Source organism: Protomyctophum parallelum (genome assembly GCF_964188405.1).
Source record: "Protomyctophum parallelum genome assembly, chromosome: 11".
Classification (NCBI taxonomy): Eukaryota; Metazoa; Chordata; class Actinopteri; order Myctophiformes; family Myctophidae; genus Protomyctophum; species Protomyctophum parallelum.
Window position 1 is genome coordinate 46,187,874 of NC_139707.1, and position 24,680 is coordinate 46,212,553.

Sequence of the window (24,680 nt, forward strand, 5' to 3'; positions counted from 1 at the left end):
CTGTCTGTCCTCACAGCCTGTCTGTCCTCACAGCCTGTCTGTCTGTCCTCACAGCCTGCCTGTCTGTCCTCACAGCCTGTCTGTCCTCACAGCCTGTCTGTCCTCACAGCCTGCCTGTCTGTCCTCACAGCCTGTCTGTCCTCACAGCCTGTCTGTCTGTCCTCACAGCCTGTCTCTCTGTCCTCACAGCCTGTCTCTCTGTCCTCACAGCCTGTCTGTCTGTCCTCACAGCCCGTCTGTCTGTCTGTCCTCACAGCCTGTCTGTCTGTCCTCACAGCCTGTCTGTCTGTCCTCACAGCCCGTCTGTCCTCACAGTCTGCCTGTCTGTCCTCACAGCCTGTCTGTCTGCCCTCACAGCCTGTCTGCCTGTCTGTCCTCACAGCCTGTCTGTCCTCACAGCCTGTCTGCCTGTCTGTCCTCACAGCCTGTCTGTCCTCACAGCCCGTCTGTCCTCACAGCCCGTCTGTCCTCACAGCCCGTCTGTCCTCACACAGAGACACAGAGGAGTCAGGCCTAACATGGAACCCAGCGTATAGCGGTTCAGTGAACGTGTTCTGGACGGTGTACAGGTGAGTCAGAGTGTCCTCTAACACTCTGTAGAAGGACAGAGTCCCAGCGGGACGGTCCAGATACACAGCTACTCTGTTGGAGCCAGAGGGACGGATAGGAGGGACAGTCTGCTTACTATTGTGAAAGACAGAGTAATGGTCACCATGCTGACCATCATCACAGAGCAGACTCCAGGAATGTTCATTGTATCCAAGCATACAGTCCAGACTGTCTCCTTTCCTACTGATGTCTCCGTCAGCCACTCCTATCCAAACCGTTCCACTGAACTGTACCTCACTGTAGCAGCGTTCATCTAGACTCTCTGAACTCAGAACCTGATCAAAGTACTGAAACCTGTCAGGATGGTCAGGATATGAATGACGCTGACCATCCTGAGTCACCTTCCTGTTGTTCTCAGACAGAGAGAGGTCACAGCTTGCTGTGTTTGTGTCCAGAGTGAGACGCTGGAAATCTGATGAGAAAACAACACAGTACACATTAAATACATCCTTCACTGAATGATACGTTCACGGCGCACGCACGTGCACGTATCATCGCGCACGCACGCACACGTATCATCACGCACACATGCGCACGCACGCGCACACATGCGTGCGTGCACACACACACACGCTCGCGCACACACACACACACACACAGAGTGCCGCGCTATGAGCTTGAAAGTCTGCTTTTTTTTTTTTATCGTGAAAATGTGTCGCAAATCTTAATAATATAATATAAGAATATATATATTCTTTCAGAACACACGCATGCACACACACACACACGCACACATGCGTGCGGGCTCATAGCGCACACATGCGCGTGGGCTCATAGCTCATGAGCTCATGAGCTTGTAGGTCTGCTATTTTTTAAAAATTGTGAAAATGTGGCGCAAATCTTTGAATATATATATTCTTTCAGAACATGCACGCACACACACACACGCACACACATGCACGCGCGCACACACACACGCACACATGCGCGCGGGCTGTGAGCTTGTAGGTCTGCTATTTTTTTTTTATTGTGAAAATGTGGCGCAAATCTTTGAATATATATATTCTTTCAGAACATGTGCACGCGCACACACGCACACATGCGTGCGCACACATGCATGCGCTCGCGCACACACGCACATATGCGCGCACACATGGGCGTGCGTACACACGCACACATGCGCACGCGCACACATGCGCACGCGCACACGCACACATGTGCGCGCGCCCACACACACACACATATGCACGCGCGCACACACACACATGCACACATGCGTGCACACACACGCACACATGCGTGCACACACACGCACACATGCGTGTGCGCACACATGCGTGCGGGCGCACACACGCACATTATGCGTGCGGGCGCACACATGCGCGCGGGCTCATTGCGGAGTGCCACGCTATGAGCTTGTAGGTCTGCTATTTTTGAAAAACGTGAAAACGTGGCACAAATCTTTGAATATATATATTCTTTCAGAACGTTTTTAACTAAAATCTTTGAGAACGACTGACAGAAACATGGCTTTTTTTCTGAAAACTGTCAGGATTTAGAAGACATTTGTAGATTCTGCGAATGTCTTCTAAATCCTGACAGTTTTCAGAAAGTACCTGCTATGATGGTGGCTGTAATAGTGTGGGTGTAACAGTGTGGGTGTAACAGTGTAAACAATATGTTTGGGGGTCCTTGACATGAAAATAGTTTGAGAACCACTAACATAGAAACATAGGGTTTAACCCTGTGAGAACCACTAACATATAAACATAGGGTTTAACCCTGTGAGAACCACTGACATATAAACATAGGGTTTAACCCTGTGAGAACCACTGACATAGAAACATAGGGTTTAACCCTGTGAGAACCACTGACATAGAAACATAGGGTTTAACCCTGTGAGAACCACTAACATATAAACATAGGGTTTAACCCTGTGAGAACCACTGACATATAAACATAGGGTTTAACCCTGTGAGAACCACTGACATATAAACATAGGGTTTAACCCTGTGAGAACCACTGACATAGAAACATAGGGTTTAACCCTGTGAGAACCACTGACATAGAAACATAGGGTTTAACCCTGTGAGAACCACTGACATATAAACCTAGGGTTTAACCCTGTGAGAACCACTGACATAGAAACATAGGGTTTAACCCTGTGAGAACCACTGACATATAAACATAGGGTTTAACCCTGTGAGAACCACTGACATAGAAACATAGGGTTTAACCCTGTGAGAACCACTGACATAGAAACATAGGGTTTAACCCTGTGAGAACCACTGACATAGAAACATAGGGTTTAACCCTGTGAGAACCACTGACATAGAAACATAGGGTTTGACCCTGTGAGAACCACTGACATATAAACATAGGGTTTTTCAGAAAACTGTCAGGATTTACAAGACATTTGTAGAATCGTCCTCAGGTCTACATGGGTTAGACAGACAGACAGACAGACAGACTCACAGCGTTGAGCTTTAGTCCAGTGTTCTCCTCCATGATTCACACTGTAGGAAGTAGAACAACAATGAATCAAGTCAAAACCTGCTGCTTAATGTCTCACATCGGCCTGTTTTAGGCCCACCAAATATTTACCAAACACATTTTGTCATCATTCTCCCACAGACTCTGTCCAAACATCACACACATTGGTACCATATCTCTATGGTCATGTGATTAAGACGTATCTCTCAGATTTGGATTAGATTGAGGAGTGTCTCGTTTTGAACAAAATGCTTCAAATCATGAACGATTGCCTGTGAAACATTGCTGGCCCACAATAAGCTAGCCGTCCTGGTGGAGACCTGTGTTCTGAGGAGCACATGTTTCTAGTTCAATCAGTGTTAAATTAGAGATATTATTTATAACACTGATACTTCTATCATCTCTATAGATAGATTATAGACAAGTTAAATATATCAATACTTCTATCCTCATGTCTTTAGACTATGATGTCATTTAGAACACCGTTTAGATTTAGATGCTGTTTATCATTCTAGTATATCATGGTGAACATCATAACACTCACTGTAAATCACTGTCTGTATCAATCACTGTACATTCCAAATGTTAGAAATAGAACCATGGAACACATAGACACCGACTCTACTGTATATTAATGTTATAATACAGGGGTGGGCAACTTTGTACTTTCCCCCCTAAAGGAACGCTTGGAGGCAGCTGCCGCCAGGTTTGTTGACTAACACTAAGACTAGACTAAGACTAGACGATTTCAGATGAGTAAAATAGGACTAAAACTAAAGCGTGTGTTATTCAAAAGACTAAATTGGAATTAGCTGTCAAAATGAACACTGGCCAGGCTACCATATTGCAGCGTTGCAAACTGCATAATATTTCTGCCCTACAGAACAGATGTGAGTCAAGCAAGAACCCTCATGCAACAGAGGTGTTCAGAGAGCAACATCTAGTGGTCTATTGCACCTTTAAATCTGAGATTGTTTTGGGTCCATTTGGTTACAACGGAGCTTGTAATTGGCCATTTTAAAATTGTCTATAGGCAACCTTAGGCACCAGTGCCAACATTGGCACAAATAAGGAGGGTGGTCACTGGCATAAGTGTGTGAAAGAGCCTTTTTGGTTTAAAATAAACTATATATTAAAAAAAGAAAAGAAAAAATATATATATATATATGAAGTCCCTCACGTACTGTATGTAAATGGTAAATGGTGCATTTATATAGCACCTTTATCCAAGGCGATTTACTACATGTGCATTACATTCACCCATTCACACACACATTCATACACCGATGACAGAGGTAAGTAATTACATCTAATTACATTCTACATTAATGGAAACTCAGAACAATAACCCACCTATCTCCCTAGTCAGAGTTCTGCTATATTTCCACCCTCACCCCAGAGGGACACATATTACACATTACATTGCACACTACTGTCGTAGCAAAAACAGCCAATCTACAAGCTCAAAACACGCCGCAATGAGACGCGTTTTGAGCTTGTGGATCAGCTATTTTTGCTATTATTTGAACTGAAATCCTGAATAATTATTTTGCTATTTTTTTATTGGAATCCTGAAAAGTAATTTTTTTATTTAATTTCAAATGCATTTAGTTATAGTTATGTTAACTTTATGAACCAAATACAAATACATTGGACATAAAAAATAGACAATAATATATCAATGTTCGGATATATATACCTGGAACATAGACACTATCTACTGTATATTAATCTATGTTATAGAAACCATGGAACATAGACACTATCTACTGTATATTAATCTATGTTAAAGAACCATGGAACATAGACACTATCTACTGTATATTAATCTATGTTATAGAAACCATGGAACATAGACACTATCTACTGTATATTAATCTATGTTAAAGAACCATGGAACATAGACACTATCTACTGTATATTAATCTATGTTATAGAACCATGGAACATAGACACTATCTACTGTATATTAATCTATGTTATAGAACCATGGAACATAGACACTATCTACTGTATATTAATCTATGTTATAGAACCATGGAACATAGACACTATCTACTGTATATTAAATCTATGTTATAGAACCATGGAACATAGACAATATCTACTGTATATTAATATATGTTATAGAACCATGGAACATAAACACTATCTACTGTATATTAAATCTCTGCTAGAATGAACCATGGATCATATGGTAATATGATATGATAATATGGGAAACTGCATTTATAAAGCGCTTTTCTCCAAAGTGCTTTACATTACAATGTAGTTCACATTCACCCACCGATGGCAGAGGAAAACATGCATGCTCATCGGGAGCTGTTAGGGGTTCAGAGATTCTTGCTCAAGGACACTTGGACATGTAGCAGCCAGGAGGAGCCTGGAATTTAACCTGGAACCTTTGACGGCCGCTCTACACAAGTCTACTCACTTGACAGTCTCCAGGGCAGCAGACAGCTTCTTCAGAGCAGAGTCTCCCAAGTGGCTGAAGTTCAAGTCCAGCTGTTTCAGCTGGGAGGAGGGGTTGGAGGTCACAGCTGAAGCCAGAGAAGAACAGCCTTCCTCTGTGACTCCACAGCCTGACAACCTGCAGAGAAATACACATTTAACAAAGTGCTGTGTTGATGTTCAAGTAGAGATCCACACAGAGAGAACACACATTCTTTACCCCAGGATCTGCAGTCCACACTGTGGACTCTTCAGTAACGCAGAGAGCTGGAGCAGTTGTGATTCCTGCAGGCAGATGAAACTGAGGTCCAATTCTTTCAGATGGAGCAGATTAGAGCTGAGAGCTGAGAGCAGAACTTCAAATCCTGTCTGAGTGAATTTACAGCCAGCAAGTCTGTAATTACACATGAAATATCTGGACTGAATATCAGAGGTTTGGAGTAAAGACCCCAAGGGATGGAAAGAGAAGGCAGGCAGGGATAATATGAAGTAAATCATCATAATCTTAATCTTCCAACATAGGAATTGTGTGTGTGTAAGTGTGCGTGCCAACATGACTACATACTGTAATCACTGTACCCCATTAGTTCACATAATGATAATTCCCTAGCAGCCATGATGGATCACATATTGTAGTTACTGTATCGTAGCATTGATAATGATAATCCCCTAGCAGCCATGATGGATCACATATTGTAGTTACTGTACCGTAGCATTGATAATGATAATTCCCTAGCAGCCATGATGGATCACATATTGTAGTTACTGTACCGTAGCATTGATAATGATAATCCCCTAGCAGCCATGATGGATCACATATTGTAGTTACTGTACCGTAGCATTGATAATTATAATCCCCTAGCAGCCATGATGGATCACATATTGTAGTTACTGTACCGTAGCATTGATAATGATAATTCCCTAGCAGCCATGATGGATCACATATTGTAGTTACTGTACCGTAGCATTGATAATGATAATCCCCTAGCAGCCATGATGGATCACATATTGTAGTTACTGTACCGTAGCATTGTGATGTGAGAGTGTGAACTAGACAACACAAACTCTGACCATATTATTATTCTAATCAGTGGGATACCATGATGTCAAATTTATCAACACTCTTATTATTAAGAATGAAACTATAAATAATAAAACATAACTAATGTAAATAATAATGTGACCTCAGTATCTCCAGATGACAGTTTGGACTCTTCAATGCAGCAGAGAGCAGGTCCATGGATGGATCCGTTATGTCATTATAACTGATGTCCAATTCTCTTAGATGTGAAGGATTAGAGCTGAGAGCTGAAGCCACAATCTCACATTCTGCCTTGTTGAGTCGACAGCCAACAAGTCTGTAAATGTAGATGATGTAAAATCAGTGATCATTAACACAGATTAGATCAAATGCATGTCCAACTAGAAAAAGTGCCCTTCTGGGCACAGGTCTCCACCAGGATGAGCAGGTTTTTCCTTGGCCTCTAGGGAGTTGGCATACAAAGTTATCCACAGATCCGTGCAGTTAGAGGTAAAAACAGTTTTCGGCCAGTTATAGCGCCACCTTGAGGCTGAGTTGAAATTGTTCATGTCGCATTTCGTCCTCGGCCTAGTGGGAATGTGGGTGCACAATTTCACGGAAATCACGCGATGTGTTCATGATTTGCAGCATTTTGTTTGAAACTGAGCACTCCTGTGAACTTTGGAAGCCAATCTTAACCAATCAGGATGGAGTCTGAGAAATCTGAAAGACTGGTTTTGTTGAATGGCTCTAGAGAGACTGTGTACCAATTTGCGTGATGTTTGGACAAAATCTGTAGGTGTACTGTGCAAAAACTTGTTTTGCACAAAGCGGCCTCCTGGTGGCGCTATAACAGGCCGTTCTGGAAATCTGAAAGACTGGTTTCGTTGAATGGCTCTAGAGAGACTGTGTACCAATTTGCGTGATGTTTGGACAAAATCTGTAGGTGTACTGTGCAAAAACTTGTTTTGCACAAAGCGGCCTCCTGGAGCGGCCTCCTGGTGGCGCTATAACAGGCCGTTCTGGAAATCTGAAAGACCGATTTCGTTGAATGGCTCTAGAGAGACTGTGTACCAATTTGCGTGATGTTTGGACAAAATCTGTAGGTGTACTGTGCAAAAACTTGTTTTGCACAAAGCGGCCTCTTGGTGGCGCTATAACAGGCCGTTCTGGAAAGTTTGGGGCAGAGGTTCATCGTTGGCATCCAGGGAGTGTGTGTGCAAAATTTGGCATCGACCGGGTTAACGGTGGCCGAGATTAGCTGCTCACGGACACACGGACGGACGGACACACGGACGGACGGACGGACGGAGTGCAAAACATACTCTCCCCCCATGCCTTCGGCCTGGTGGAGACAATGAAATGAACTATAAAGTGTAATGTAAAGATATTGACAGGTCATATAAGAACAGTCTAGTTGGTCAGATATTGACAGGTCATATAAGAATAATATGAAAGAAATTAGAATATTAAAAAATATATATATATTCGAAAGCTAAAATTGCCATTCGAATGGAGCTTTTATCATTTATTAATTCTATTTAATATTTTTATTTTGTTTTATGTTATTTTATCCGCTCAATAAATGTATTGAGTAACGAATCTACCGCTGTGAAATCTCCCCGGCCGCTTCCACTGCATGTGAAAACGTGCACGTTTACGTCTCGAGCGAATGTGGGCCGGGTTCCGGACCCCGTGGCCTCGCGACCGTAATAGAGACGGCTTAGTGGCCCGGTGATAAATGAGCGGAGACTAGCCAGCTACACGAAGGTGACAAGGGCACCGATTGCAAAGGCTGAGCACGCGGTCAAAAACGTCGAAATGTCTCGAGAATATTTTCGGAGGCTCGATTTTCGTGCGTTCTAGGCCCCGTGGCCTCGCGGTACCGCCGCTGACAAGCCCGCGGTTCCGTGGGTCCTGAGCGGGGCGACGAGGGCTACTCCGCATGGTCAAGCCCGTCGCGCAGAACCCAGGCGGTACCCCCGAAAAGTTCCGAAATGTCCGGAGGAGCGGCGGCGCTTAGAGTGACCGCAATGACATGACATAATGTCCGTGGAAACACAAGCATTCGGTGGGTCTCGCGCTAGGCCTGTCGTTTTACGTTTCACGTTCACTGTAAAATGCATTTGCACTATAGACAGACAACAATCTTACCGTGCTGAGTGCACTGTGCTCAATAAAACAGTTTAAACGCTATTTTGTGCCGTGAAAACCATTATTACGTGTGCTGAAAGTACTGCTTTGTCGTTTGGAAGGGGGGGCCCTCTAGTGGACAGAACGTGCATCGTATTATATTCTGTGTATTATTATAGGCTAAATATGAGCTAAAATAAACAATGTAAATATTCGAATATTTTCGAAAATTACAAATAATGAAGCAATGAAATTCGAATTGGATTATAGAGGTGAACTGACAGCCCTAATAAGAACAGGGAACCAGAAAACATCAAAGTGAAAGACAGATAATCTGTATTAACCCATTCTGACCTGAGATCAGATTCTAAAAATGTCTTCTACATCCTGACAGTTTTCTGAAAAAGCTATGTTTCTATGTCAGTCGTTCTTCGATTAATATAGCAGACCTAGAAGCTCATATCGCGCCACTCGGTGGCGCGCTATGAGCTTGTAGATCTGCTATTTTTCAATAGCTAAAGCATAACATAATGCTAACGCCAAAAGGGGTTCCCGCCAAAATGGTTTAATACTACAGTGTGTAACTTTGATCTATTGATCTATGAATGTTATCTTATTTATTCTTTTTACTTTGTTCTCACGCACACGCACACACAGTGACCTGATTATTATTATAGTAATTAGGTGTGATGGTAGATTGATTCTAACAGGTTTTCTATCCACATGACTACTAACCGAGCCTTTCTGCTGTTCCTCACAGCTGGGAGTAGTCTGGATGTCCCCCATAATGTTGATGTGGTGTATTGTTGCAGGTCAAACTCCTCCAGAACCTCCTCTGCCGTCATCAGCATGAAGGCCAGAGCTGAACACTGGCTCTCAGACAGTTTTGTCTTTGATCTGTCCGCTGACTTCAGGTACTGTTGGATCTCCTGATGTACTGAGTGGTCGTTCATCTCCATCAGACAGTGGAAGATGTTGATGAATCTGTCAGGAGAGAGACTCCCATCTTTCAGTTTCATCTCCTTCAGGTTGTTGATGACTCTCTGGATGCTCTCTGGACTGTTCTCTGTGTGACCCAGCAGGCCTCCTAACAGACTCTGGTTGGACTCCAGTGAGAGGCCATGAAGGAAGCGGACAAAGAGGTCCAGGTGGCCGTTCTTACTCTTCAGGGCTTTTTCGCTGGCTCTCTGCAGGAAGTCCTCCAAGGAACTGACATCATCTCCCAGGAATGTCTTCAGTACCTTCATGTTCCTCTGTGTGTCTTCTTCTTCTTCTCCTTCTCCTCCTCCTCCCAAACTCTTCAGGGCTTCTTTAACCTTTTCGATGGCTCTCTGCAGGTCCTGTCTCAAGTCCTCCAAGGAACTGGAGGAACTGACAGTTTCAGTGACGGCTTCTTCTTCTTCTTCTCCTCCTCCTCCTCCTCCTTCCATACTCTTCAGGGATTCTTCCATGTCTCTCTGCAGGAATAAGTCTTCTCCTCCTCCTCCTCCTCCTCCTCCTTCCATACTCTTCAGGGATTCTTCCATGGCTCTCTGCAGGAATAAGTCTTCTCCTTCTTCTTCTTCTCCTCCTCCTCCTCCTCCCATACTCTTCAGGGATTCTTCCATGGCTCTCTGCAGGAATAAGTCTTCTCCTTCTTCTTCTTCTCCTCCTCCTCCTCCCATACTCTTCAGGGATTCTTCCATGGCTCTCTGCAGGAATAAGTCTTCTCCTTCTTCTCCTCCTCCTCCTCCTCCTCCTTCCATGGCTCTCTGCAGGAATAAGTCTTCTCCTTCTTCTCCTCCTCCTTCCATGGCTCTCTGCAGGAATAAGTCTTCTCCTTCTTCTCCTCCTCCTTCCATGGCTCTCTGCAGGAATAAGTCTTCTCCTTCTTCTCCTCCTCCTCCTTCCATGGCTCTCTGCAGGAATAAGTCTTCTCCTCCTCCTCCTCCTTCCATACTCTTCAGGGATTCTTCAATGGCTCTCTGCAGGAAGACGTCTTCTTCTTCTTCTTCTTCTCCACCTCCTCCTTCCATGGCTCTCTGCAGGAAGACGTCTCCTCCTCCTCCTCCTCCTCCTCCTCCTCCTCCTTCTCCCAAACTCTTCAGGGCTTCTTTAACCTTTTCGTTGGCTCTCTGCAGGTCATCTGTCAAGTCCTTCAAGGAACTGACATCAGATGTCAGTTTCTGTCTTCTCCTCTGCAGGTCATGTGTCAAGTCCTTCAAGAAACTGACATCAGATGTCAGTTCCTTGGAGGAACTGACAGTTTCAGTGACGGCTTCTTCTTCTTCTTCTTCTTCTCCTCCTTCTCCTTCTCCTCCTCCTCCTCCCAGGGATGACTTCAGTACCTTCATGTTCTCCTGTGTGAAACAGTGCATCAGGTAGACTGCAGCCAGGAACTCCTGGATGCTCAGATGAACAAAGCTGTAGATCTTTCTCTGAGATTGAACGGTCTCTTCTTTGAAGATCTCTGTGCACACTCCCGAGTACAGCGCGGCGTGGTTCACATCCAGACCACACTCTTCCAGGTCTTCTTGGTAGAACGTGACGCTGCCTTTCTTCAGATGTTTAAACGCCAGCAGGCACAGCATCAGAAGAACATCCCTGTCAGTCTCATCATACTTCGTCTTCATCCGTTTTATCAGGAGCGATATGAAGAGGCTGAACATCCCGGTCAGGTTCTTGGGCATCTGTCCTGTCTGGTCTGTCTTCACCAGGTCCTCCACAACAGTAGCGGTCATCCAACAGAAGACTGGGATGTGACACATGATGTGGATGCTTTTTGATGTCTTCACGTGTGAGATGATGGTGCTGGCCAGCTCCTCATCATCACTGAACATCTTCCTGAAGAACTCCTCCTTCTGGGGGTCTGTGAACCCTCGTATTTCTGTCACCATGTCAACGCATTCAGGAGGGATTTGATTGGCTGCTGCAGGTCTGGTGGTTATCCAGAAGAGAGCCGAGGGGAGCAGATTCCTCTTGATGAGGTTCGTCAACAGCAGGCCCACCGATGATGTCACCATGACATCAGAGACGACGTCATTGTTGTCGAAGGAGTCAGAATAGACGTCGATGTTCTGGAATTTCAGCGGAAACCTGCTTTCATCGAGACCATCGAAGATGAAGCCAACTTTCCAGGCAGCGAGCTGCTCTGCTGTGACCTTCTTTAACGTTGGATGGAAACCATGGATCAGTGAGAGAAGACTGTGCTGCTCATCTCGGACCAAGTTCAGCTCCCGGAATGCGAAGGGAAGCAGGAGATCTATATCTTGGTTCTCCAAACCTCTTGCCCAGTCCAGAGCGAACTTACGCACAGAGAATGTCTTCCCGATGCCAGCGATGCCATTGGTCAGAACTCTGCTGCTGGGTGTGTCTCTGCCAGGGAGGACGGTCTGAAAGATGGCACGGCACTTGATTAGGACGTCATAGAGGGTCTTCATGCTGGAGGCGGTCTCAAGCTGCCACACCTCATGTTGCTGATTAACCCCCTCACTCCCTCCCGCTGATAGGTGGAGGTCTGTGTAGATGTTGGAGAGGGAGGGATGTTCAGTGACGTATGTCGCATGATCAAGACCGTCCAAAGTGACCTTATAGACCTTTACATACTCCGGCAGACAGACATCTGATATGAGGAGACAATTAATACATGTTAAACATTATGCTTCATTTACAACTTTACATTGAACAATCCATAGCATTAAAACAACTATGTATGTATCCTCCAGAAAATCTAAATTTGTAAAAGAAAAAAGGAGAAAATTGGCTAAAATAAACAACATTGGATCGTTTTTTTTGTCTAAATGTATGTGTTTATCATATTTTATATTTGGATTTGGACAATGAGACAGGAATACAACGAGTATATTTAATCTGATGAGTCTGCTGCTATTTAAACATTTCATTCATTGAAATAAAATGTTAGTGTAAAATGTGTCAAGTCTTACTGTGTCCAGGTGTGGTTTGACTGAATGTCTTCTGTCCAGGTGTGTTTCTGAATGTCTCTCTGTGGAGATGAAGACAATAGAATATTATACATATAGATGAAGACAATAGAATATATACATATAGATACATATATATGAAGACAATAGAATATATACATATATATGAAGACAATAGAATATATAGATACATATATATGAAGACAATAGAATATAATTATACATATGTATCTAACGGTATATATATAAATAAATTGTTGTAGGCTTAATCATCAATAAACAACTGCATGCATGCATCTGCGTGTCTACAGTACAGAGGTCCGCCGGTTCTATTCTAAAACATAAATAAGTCCAGTCCAGATCTGAGCAGCCTATAGCCTAACTATAAAGCCACTGGACGGGCTAAGCCTTTCTTTTATTATTAAGGAAGATCAGCATGCATGTCACCGTGTTCTGTTTGTTGACTTTTCACTGAAGAGAAAACCCTCAAACATGGATAGCACATGGCTAACTTGGCTAACCGTGCCAGTGTGGGGAGACGGAGTACAACAGAGAACTTTGGGACATTGAGGGGGCAGAAAACAGCGCCCGAGCAGCACTGTTCATGCAGCCTGGAGTGTGACAAGCTGGGCGGCGCAAATAACAGCAATTTTAGGCATGTGTGCAACATGACAACTGTTTTAAAGTATTGTACAGTGACAACTGTGGCAGTTCACCGTGCCACTAACGGCACTAACAGCACATCACAGTCATAACACTCCACTACAATACACCAAGAGACAATAGCCAGGGGCCTTGTTCAATAGTCTGGTGGGTGCACACACTAAAACCGGTATTAACATTGTCCCTGTGCTGTTTTCCAAATGTATTGTTATTTTGTCTTTATTATTTACCATTGTATGTATCAAGGTTATGACTTTTGTTTCTTGTTTTACCACAGTATATTCCCTGACTTCTGGGCAGAGGCAAAAAGCACCAGAGGAGTGTCTCAGGAGGCCTTATATGGAGTGGGAGATCATGATTGGTCCATGAGTGGATTATTGCAACTTTTTGTATATTGGCATAGACCAGGCATCACTCAGGCGTTTACAGCTAGCGCAGAACACAGCTGCCCGCCTTCTCACCGGCACTATAAAATATGTTATAGTGTATATTGTATAGTGTTATAGTGTTGTATATATTTATAGGAGGGTTGACATACTGTGAATCAGGAGGTCCAGGTTCGTTACTGAATTCAGGAGGCATTCCTTTAGACATGTCACTCTTCACAGACAGAAGGCTGGGAGTTGGAGACTCTGCTCTGTGGTGGACACTTCTGGAATCATACAGACAGAAATAACAATACATAAACAACAGAGACAGTGAATAATACTACTAGAAATAATACTAAGTAAATAACAGACAGTAATTATAAGCATAACAGTAGCTTGTATTCCATGTAGTACAAACGGTGCAATGGAATGATTTGCCCAAGGAGATAAAGACAAGTGCCTCTCTAAACACTTCAAATTTAGGTCAGGATTGAGAAGGCGTTTTTAGAATCCTGAATGGGTCTGTTGAATTGAGCAATTGTAACAGTTATCTCCTTAACACATTCCGACCAGGATTACTGCATGTTTTTGTGAGGGTATACCTACCCTAGGGGACACGGGGAGAACATGTGAGGGTACCTACCCTAGGGGACACGGGGAGAACATGTGAGGGTACCTACCCTAGGGGACACGGGGAGAACATGTGAGGGTACCTACCCTAGGGGACACGGGCAGAACATGTGAGGGTAGCTACCCTAGGGGACACAGGAAGAACATGTGAGGGTACATACCCTAGGGGACACGGGGATAACATGTGAGGGTACGTATCCTAGGGGACACAGGGAGAACATGTGAGGGTACCTACCCTAGGGGACACGGGGAGAACATGTGAGGGTACCTACCCTAGGGGACACGGGGAGAACATGTGAGGGTACCTACCCTAGGGGACATGGGGAGAACATGTGAGGGTACCAACCCTAGGGGACACAGGGAGAACATGTGAGGGTACCTACCCTAGGGGAAACGAGGAGAACATACAAACTCCACACAGAAAGGCCCTTTCACCAACCCCGCCTCGGGTATGGGCATTGATGACGCAGAGGAGAGAACACGCCCCCAGCGCCCACAGCGGGAATCGAACCCAGGACCTTCTAGCGGTGAGGCAACACTACCGACTGTGCCACTGTCCCCCCTCTTGGTTTTATTTTTGATAACGATTTTAAACTTAATAAACAAATCAGCTCCGTCGTTAAAACTCTCTTCTTCCAATCATCGCCACGGTCAAATCCTACCTCCCCTAAAAACAGCTGGAGATGGTTATCCACGCTTTGATTTAATCAAGAATAGATTATTGCAACTCTTTGTATATTGGCATCGACCAGGCATCACTCAGGCGTTTACAGCTAGCGCAGAACACAGCTGCCCGCCTTCTCACCGGCACTATAAAATATGTTATAGTGTATATTGTATAGTGTTATAGTGTATATTGTATTGTCTTACAGTGTTATAGTGTTGTATATATTTATAGGAGGGTTGACATACTGTGAATCAGGAGGTCCAGGTTCGTTACTGAATTCAGGAGGCGTTCCATTAGACATGTCACTCTTCACAGACAGAAGGCTGGGAGTTGGAGACTCTGCTCTGTGGTGGACACTTCTGGAATCATACAGACAGAAATAACAATACATAAACAACAGAGACAGTGAATAATACTACTAGAAATAATACTAAGTAAATAACAGACAGTAATTATCATAACAGTAGCTTGTATTCCATGTAGTACAAACGGTGCAATGGAATGATTTGCCCAAGGAGATAAAGACAAGTGCCTCTCTAAACACTTCAAATTTAGGTCAGGATTGAGAAGGCGTTTTTAGAATCCTGAATGGGTCTGTTGAATTGAGCAATTGTAACAGTTATCTCCTTAACACATTCCGACCAGGATTACTGCATGTTTTTGTGAGGGTATACCTACCCTAGGGGACACGGGGAGAACATGTGAGGGTACCTACCCTAGGGGACACGGGGAGAACATGTGAGGGTACCTACCCTAGGGGACACGGGGAGAACATGTGAGGGTACCTACCCTAGGGGACACAGGCAGAACATGTGAGGGTAGCTACCCTAGGGGACACGGGAAGAACATGTGAGGGTACCTACCCTAGGGGACACGGGGAGAACATGTGAGGGTACCTACCCTAGGGGACACAGGGAGAACATGTGAGGGTACCTACCCTAGGGGACATGGGGAGAACATGTGAGGGTACCAACCCTAGGGGACACAGGGAGAACATGTGAGGGTACCTACCCTAGGGGAAACGAGGAGAACATACAAACTCCACACAGAAAGGCCCTTTCACCAACCCCGCCTCGGGTATGGGCATTGATGACGCAGAGGAGAGAACACGCCCCCAGCGCCCACAGCGGGAATCGAACCCAGGACCTTCTAGCGGTGAGGCAACACTACCGACTGTGCCACTGTCCCCCCTCTTGGTTTTATTTTTGATAAAGATTTTAAACTTAATAAACAAATCAGCTCCGTCGTTAAAACTCTCTTCTTCCAATCATCGCCACGGTCAAATCCTACCTCCCCTAAAAACAGCTGGAGATGGTTATCCACGCTTTGATTTCATCAAGAATAGATTATTGCAACTCTTTGTATATTGGCATCGACCAGGCATCACTCAGGCGTTTACAGCTAGCGCAGAACACAGCTGCCCGCCTTCTCACTGGCACTATAAAATATGTTATAGTGTATATTGTATAGTGTTATAGTGTATATTGTATAGTGTTACAGTGTTATAGTGTTGTATATATTTATAGGAGGGTTGACATACTGTGAATCAGGAGGTCCAGGTTCGTTACTGAATTCAGGAGGCATTCCTTTAGACATGTCACTCTTCACAGACAGAAGGCTGGGAGTTGGAGACTCTGCTCTGTGGTGGACACTTCTGGAATCATACAGACAGAAATAACAATACATAAACAACAGACAGTGAATAATACTACTAGAAATAATACTAAGTAAATAACAGAGAGTAATTAGCATAACAGTAGCTTGTATTCCATGTAGTACAAACAGTGCAATGGAATGATTTGCCCAAGGAGATAAAGACAAGTGCCTCTCTAAACACTTCAAATTTAGGTCAGGATTGAGAAGGCGTTTTTAGAATCCTGAATGGGTCTGTTGAATTGAGCAATTGTAACAGTTATCTCCTTAACACATTCCGACCAGGATTACTGCATGTTTTTGTGAGGGTATACCTACCCTAGGGGACACGGGGAGAACATGTGAGGGTACCTACCCTAGGGGACACGGGGAGAACATGTGAGGGTACCTACCCTAGAGGACACGGGGAGAACATGTGAGGGTACCTACCCTAGGGGACACGGGCAGAACATGTGAGGGTAGCTACCCTAGGGGACACGGGAAGAACATGTGAGGGTACATACCCTAGGGGACACGGGGATAACATGTGAGGGTACCTATCCTAGGGGACACAGGGAGAACATGTGAGGGTACCTACCCTAGGGGACACGGGGAGAACATGTGAGGGTACCTACCCTAGGGGACACAGGGAGAACATGTGAGGGTACCTACCCTAGGGGACATGGGGAGAACATGTGAGGGTACCAACCCTAGGGGACACAGGGAGAACATGTGAGGGTACCTACCCTAGGGGAAACGAGGAGAACATACAAACTCCACACAGAAAGGCCCTTTCACCAACCCCGCCTCGGGTATGGGCATTGATGACGCAGAGGAGAGAACACGCCCCCAGCGCCCACAGCGGGAATCGAACCCAGGACCTTCTAGCGGTGAGGCAACACTACCGACTGTGCCACTGTCCCCCCTCTTGGTTTTATTTTTGATAACGATTTTAAACTTAATAAACAAATCAGCTCCGTCGTTAAAACTCTCTTCTTCCAATCATCGCCACGGTCAAATCCTACCTCCCCTAAAAACAGCTGGAGATGGTTATCCACGCTTTGATTTCATCAAGAATAGATTATTGCAACTCTTTGTATATTGGCATCGACCAGGCATCACTCAGGCGTTTACAGCTAGCGCAGAACACAGCTGCCCGCCTTCTCACCGGCACTATAAAATATGTTATAGTGTATATTGTATAGTGTTATAGTGTATATTGTATAGTGTTACAGTGTTATAGTGTTGTATATATTTATAGGAGGGTTGACATACTGTGAATCAGGAGGTCCAGGTTCGTTACTGAATTCAGGAGGCATTCCTTTAGACATGTCACTCTTCACAGACAGAAGGCTGGGAGTTGGAGACTCTGCTCTGTGGTGGACACTTCTGGAATCATACAGACAGAAATAACAATACATAAACAACAGACAGTGAATAATACTACTAGAAATAATACTAAGTAAATAACAGAGAGTAATTAGCATAACAGTAGCTTGTATTCCATGTAGTACAAACGGTGCAATGGAATGATTTGCCCAAGGAGATAAAGACAAGTGCCTCTCTAAACACTTCAAATTTAGGTCAGGATTGAGAAGGCGTTTTTAGAATCCTGAATGGGTCTGTTGAATTGAGCAATTGTAACAGTTATCTCCTTAACACATTCCGACCAGGATTACTGCATGTTTTTGTGAGGGTATACCTACCCTAGGGGACACGGGGAGAACATGTGAGGGTACCTACCCTAGGGGACACGGGGAGAACATGTGAGGGTACCTACCCTAGAGGACACGGGGAGAACATGTGAGGGTACCTACCCTAGGGGACACGGGCAGAACATGTGAGGGTAGCTACCCTAGGGGACACGGGAAGAACATGTGAGGGTACATACCCTAGGGGACACGGGGATAACATGTGAGGGTACCTATCCTAGGGGACACAGGGAGAACATGTGAGGGTACCTACCCTAGGGGACACGGGGAGAACATGTGAGGGTACCTACCCTAGGGGACACAGGGAGAACATGTGAGGGTACCTACCCTAGGGGACATGGGGAGAACATGTGAGGGTACCAACCCTAGGGGACACAGGGAGAACATGTGAGGGTACCTACCCTAGGGGAAACGAGGAGAACATACAAACTCCACACAGAAAGGCCCTTTCACCAACCCCGCCTCGGGTATGGGCATTGATGACGCAGAGGAGAGAACACGCCCCCAGCGCCCACAGCGGGAATCGAACCCAGGACCTTCTAGCGGTGAGGCAACACTACCGACTGTGCCACTGTCCCCCCTCTTGGTTTTATTTTTGATAACGATTTTAAACTTAATAAACAAATCAGCTCCGTCGTTAAAACTCTCTTCTTCCAATCATCGCCACGGTCAAATCCTACCTCCCCTAAAAACAGCTGGAGATGGTTATCCACGCTTTGATTTCATCAAGAATAGATTATTGCAACTCTTTGTATATTGGCATCGACCAGGCATCACTCAGGCGTTTACAGCTAGCGCAGAACACAGCTGCCCGCCTTCTCACCGGCACTATAAAATATGTTATAGTGTATATTGTATAGTGTTATAGTGTATATTGTATAGTGTTACAGTGTTATAGTGTTGTATATATTTATAGGAGGGTTGACATACTGTGAATCAGGAGGTCCAGGTTCGTTACTGAATTCAGGAGGCATTCCTTTAGACATGTCACTCTTCACAGACAGAAGGCTGGGAGTTGGAGACTCTGCTCTGTGGTGGACACTTCTGGAATCATACAGACAGAAATAACAATACATAAACAACAGACAGTGAATAATACTACTAGAAATAATACTAAGTAAATAACAGAGAGTAATTAGCATAACAGTAGCTTGTATTCCATGTAGTACAAACGGTGCAATGGAATGATTTGCCCAAGGAGATAAAGACAAGTGCCTCTCTAAACACTTCAAATTTAGGTCAGGATTGAGAAGGCGTTTTTAGAATCCTGAATGGGTCTGTTGAATTGAGCAATTGTAACAGTTATCTCCTTAACACATTCCGACCAGGATTACTGCATGTTTTTGTGAGGGTATACCTACCCTAGGGGACACGGGGAGAACATGTGAGGGTACCTACCCTAGGGGACACGGGGAGAACATGTGAGGGTACCTACCCTAGGGGACACGGGGAGAACATGTGAGGGTACCTACCCTAGGGGACACGGGCAGAACATGTGAGGGTAGCTACCCTAGGGGACACGGGAAGAACATGTGAGGGTACATACCCTAGGGGACACGGGGATAACATGTGAGGGTACCTATCCTAGGGGACACAGGGAGAACATGTGAGGGTACCTACCCTAGGGGACACGGGGAGAACATGTGAGGGTACCTACCCTAGGGGACACAGGGAGAACATGTGAGGGTACCTACCCTAGGGGACATGGGGAGAACATGTGAGGGTACCAACCCTAGGGGACACAGGGAGAACATGTGAGGGTACCTACCCTAGGGGAAACGAGGAGAACATACAAACTCCACACAGAAAGGCCCTTTCACCAACCCCGCCTCGGGTATGGGCATTGATGACGCAGAGGAGAGAACACGCCCCCAGCGCCCACAGCGGGAATCGAACCCAGGACCTTCTAGCGGTGAGGCAACACTACCGACTGTGCCACTGTCCCCCCTCTTGGTTTTATTTTTGATAAAGATTTTAAACTTAATAAACAAATCAGCTCCGTCGTTAAAACTCTCTTCTTCCAATCATCGCCACGGTCAAATCCTACCTCCCCTAAAAACAGCTGGAGATGGTTATCCACGCTTTGATTTCATCAAGAATAGATTATTGCAACTCTTTGTATATTGGCATCGACCAGGCATCACTCAGGCGTTTACAGCTAGCGCAGAACACAGCTGCCCGCCTTCTCACCGGCACTATAAAATATGTTATAGTGTATATTGTATAGTGTTATAGTGTATATTGTATAGTGTTACAGTGTTATAGTGTTGTATATATTTATAGGAGGGTTGACATACTGTGAATCAGGAGGTCCAGGTTCGTTACTGAATTCAGGAGGCATTCCTTTAGACATGTCACTCTTCACAGACAGAACGCTGGGAGTTGGAGACTCTGCTCTGTGGTGGACACTTCTGGAATCATACAGACATAAATAACAATACATAAACAACAGAGACAGTGAATAATACTACTAGAAATAATACTAAGTAAATAACAGACAGTAATTAGCATAACAGTAGCTTGTATTCCATGTAGTACAAACGGTGCAATGGAATGATTTGCCAAAGGAGATAAAGACAAGTGCCTCTCTAAACACTTCAAATTTAGGTCAGGATTGAGAAGGCGTTTTTAGAATCCTGAATGGGTCTGTTGAATTGAGCAATTGTAACAGTTATCTCCTTAACACATTCCGACCAGGATTACTGCATGTTTTTGTGAGGGTATACCTACCCTAGGGGACACGGGGAGAACATGTGAGGGTACCTACATAGGGGACACAGGGAGAACATGTGAGGGTACCTACCCTAGGGGAAACGAGGAGAACATACAAACTCCACACAGAAAGGCCCTTTCACCAACCCCGCCTCGGGTATGGGCATTGATGACGCAGAGGAGAGAACACGCCCCCAGCGCCCACAGCGGGAATCGAACCCAGGACCTTCTAGCGGTGAGGCAACACTACCGACTGTGCCACTGTCCCCCCTCTTGGTTTTATTTTTGATAAAGATTTTAAACTTAATAAACAAATCAGCTCCGTCGTTAAAACTCTCTTCTTCCAATCATCGCCACGGTCAAATCCTACCTCCCCTAAAAACAGCTGGAGATGGTTATCCACGCTTTGATTTCATCAAGAATAGATTATTGCAACTCTTTGTATATTGGCATCGACCAGGCATCACTCAGGCATTTACAGCTAGCGCAGAACACAGCTGCCCGCCTTCTCACCGGCAATATAAAATATGTTATACTGTATATTGTATAGTGTTATAGTGTATATTGTATAGTGTTACAGTGTTGTATATATTTATAGGAGGGTTGACATACTGTGAATCAGGAGGTCCAGGTTCGTTACTGAATTCAGGAGGCATTCCTTTAGACATGTCACTCTTCACAGACAGAAGGCTGGGAGTTGGAGACTCTGCTCTGTGGTGGACACTTCTGGAATCATACAGACAGAAATAACAATACATAAACAACAGAGACAGTGAATAATACTACTAGAAATACTACTAAGTAAATAACAGACAGTAATTAGCATAACAGTAGCTTGTATTTCATGTAGTACAAACGGTGCAATGGAATGATTTGCCCAAGGAGATAAAGACAAGTGCCTCTCTAAACACTTCAAATTTAGGTCAGGATTGAGAAGGCGTTTTTAGAATCCTGAATGGGTCTGTTGAATTGAGCAATTGTAACAGTTATCTCCTTAACACATTCCGACCAGGATTACTGCATGTTTTTGTGAGGGTATACCTACCCTAGGGGACACGGGGAGAACATGTGAGGGTACCTACCCTAGGGGACACGGGGAGAACATGTGAGGGTACCTACCCTAGGGGACACGGGGAGAACATGTGAGGGTACCTACCCTAGGGGACACGGGCAGAACATGTGAGGGTAGCTACCCTAGGGGACACGGGAAGAACATGTGAGGGTACATACCCTAGGGGACACGGGGATAACATGTGAGGGTACCTATCCTAGGGGACACAGGGAGAACATGTGAGGGTACCTACCCTAGGGGACACGGGGAGAACATGTGAGGGTACCTACCCTAGTGGACACAGGGAGAACATGAGGGTACCTAGCCTAGGGGACATGGGGAGAACATGTGAGGGTACCAACCCTAGGGGACACAGGGAGAACATGTGAGGGTACCTACCCTAGGGGAAACGAGGAGAACATACAAACTCCACACAGAAAGGCCCTTTCACCAACCCCGCCTCGGGTATGGGCATTGATGACGCAGAGGAGAGAACACGCCCCCAGCGCCCACAGCGGGAATCGAACCCAGGACCTTCTAGCGGTGAGGCAACACTACCGACTGTCCCACTGTCCCCCCTCTTGGTTTTATTTTTGATAAAGATTTTAAACTTAATAAACAAATCAGCTCCGTCGTTAAAACTCTCTTCTTCCAATCATCGCCACGGTCAAATCCTACCTCCCCTAAAAACAGCTGGAGATGGTTATCCACGCTTTGATTTCATCAAGAATAGATTATTGCAACTCTTTGTATATTGGCATCGACCAGGCGTCACTTAGGCGTTTACAGCTAGTGCAGAACACAGCTGCCCGCCTTCTCACCGGCACTATAAAACGTGAACACATTACTCCATTTCTGCCCCTCCCCATTAGATCTGCTAAGATAGATGCCATTTCTGCCCCTCCCCATTAGATCTGCTCTGATAGATGCTTTAGAAATAAAGTTTGATTTGACTTGGAGTACACAATTCAGACACCAGATGGAGCTGTTCGTTGTAATGGAGTTCATGTTTCAACCTTTGATCAGTAGAGTGGTGTCCATCTTTGAAATCAATAAGTCCATGCATGGACGAGTCACTCTTCATGGAGACACAGCTGGGTACAGGAGAGACTGCTCTGTGATGATCAACCCTGCTACAAAGAGAGGATCAACAGGATTTAGTTTATTTATAAATAAGAGAAAGTAAAAGATGAGTGTATATATATTTTTATTTTGCAGCTTTTTGTTTTAGGAATTTAGCTGTTTTTGACAGGGGGGCGGGGGCATTCAAGCATGGGGCTAAATATGTATTTATTTAAAAAGATATATAGCGATGTATTTTTTATTTATTTACTATAGACCCCAAGAAATTACATCTGGCCACATAAGATCACAGGATCTACTGAATGTGTCAAACTGACATATTGAGCCTATACACACAGTGAGCCTTCCCTTTCAGTAGATCCTGTGATCTTTTGTGGCCAGATGTAATTTATTATATAAATAAATATAAATATAAATAATCAAAAAATAAATTGCTATAAAATGTTGTAAAAGAAAATACATATTTAGCCCCATGCTCGAATGCCCCCGCCCCCTGTCAAAATCAGCTAAAATCCCTAAAACGAAAGAAAGCAGCAAATGAAAACACTCATCTTTTACTTTATCTAATAACAACCTAAAACATCAACCTTGGTTGAAAAAAACTATAGTTGTGTTTTAAGTTTTAATATTGCCAGCTAAATAAAAAAAATAATCCATTATTATTATTTGGATATACACAACAACATTACAATTTAAAACGGTTAAAATCATATGTAACGTTGTTTTATGAGAAAACATTGTTTTATGAGTCGGAGTCAGTGTAAGCTTGTAAATCTATTTACATCCATCACTCGTCTGTCCTCCTGACAACTTTTTCATTATTTTGACGAGCAACACGGCTGCACGATGGAGTAGATTAATGATGCTTCAGTGTATTTTGCAGGAACAGAGCGGTGCGTCTGCGATAAGGAACAGAGCGGTGCGTCTGCGATAAGGAACAGAGCGGTGCGTCTGCGATAAGGAACAGAGCGGTGCGTCTGCGATAAGGAACAGAGCGGTGCGTCTGCGATAAGGAACAGAGCGGTGCGTCTGCGATAAGGAACAGAGCGGTGCGTCTGCGATAAGGAACAGAGCGGTGCGTCTGCGATAAGGAACAGAGCGGTGCGTCTGCGATAAGGAACAGAGCGGTGCGTCTGCGATAAGGAACAGAGCGGTGCGTCTGCGATAAGGAACAGAGCACTGCGTCTGCGATAAGGAACAGAGCGGTGCGTCTGCGATAAGGAACAGAGCAGTGCGTCTGCGATAAGGAACAGAGCGGTGCGTCTGCGATAAGGTGGTTGAAAGCAGCGTCGCGCTAGATCGGTAACAACATGCACGCATCTGTAAACACGCACGAGAAATGAGTAAATTCAAACCTTTCATCGGTCGGGTCGTCTCCGTCACTAGAGGTCAACGATGACATGCCAGAAGCAGAACTCCCACTCATTTTCTCCATAGAGATATTGTATTATCAGCTACAGTAAAATGACGTAACAATCCAGTATTTAGAAAGAGAACTTGACGTCACACCATTGACAGTAATAGACCTATCCCAAGCCCCTCCCCAAACTGCTATGGTCCAATCACAGCTAAGCATATCATGGGTTAGATAAACC

General features: G+C 44.7%; 1 protein-coding gene across 1 annotated transcript; it reads right to left on the reverse strand.

Moving 5' to 3' along the window:
- Positions 1-24,525, reverse strand: LOC310866409 (NACHT, LRR and PYD domains-containing protein 3-like). Its single transcript, XM_083776014.1, has 13 exons — positions 24,441-24,525; positions 23,019-23,132; positions 21,564-21,677; positions 20,537-20,650; positions 19,170-19,283; positions 17,831-17,916; positions 10,975-12,248; positions 9,383-9,888; positions 6,678-6,851; positions 5,714-5,887; positions 5,477-5,632; positions 3,025-3,065; positions 1-1,021 (listed from the first exon to the last, which is right to left on the reverse strand). The coding sequence occupies exons 1-13, from the start codon at positions 24,518-24,520 to the stop codon at positions 453-455; spliced, it is 3,516 nt and encodes a 1,171-aa protein (XP_083632140.1). The 5' UTR covers positions 24,521-24,525; the 3' UTR covers positions 1-452.
- Between the last annotated feature and the right edge of the window lie 155 nt (positions 24,526-24,680).

What these genes read in the sequence shown, in the direction of transcription:
- LOC310866409 (XM_083776014.1), bottom strand. Translation starts at nt 24,520, where the DNA reads ATGGAGAAAATGAGTGGGAGTTCTGCTTCTGGCATGTCATCGTTGACC. An exon ending in GACGACCCGACCGATGAAAG is followed by an intron (nt 23,133 to 24,440) that starts GTTTGAATTTAC and finishes TCTTTGTAGCAG; the next exon opens with GGTTGATCATCACAGAGCAG. An exon ending in TCACACAGGAGAACATGAAG is followed by an intron (nt 9,889 to 10,974) that starts GTACTGAAGTCA and finishes AGGAACATGAAG; the next exon opens with GTACTGAAGACATTCCTGGG.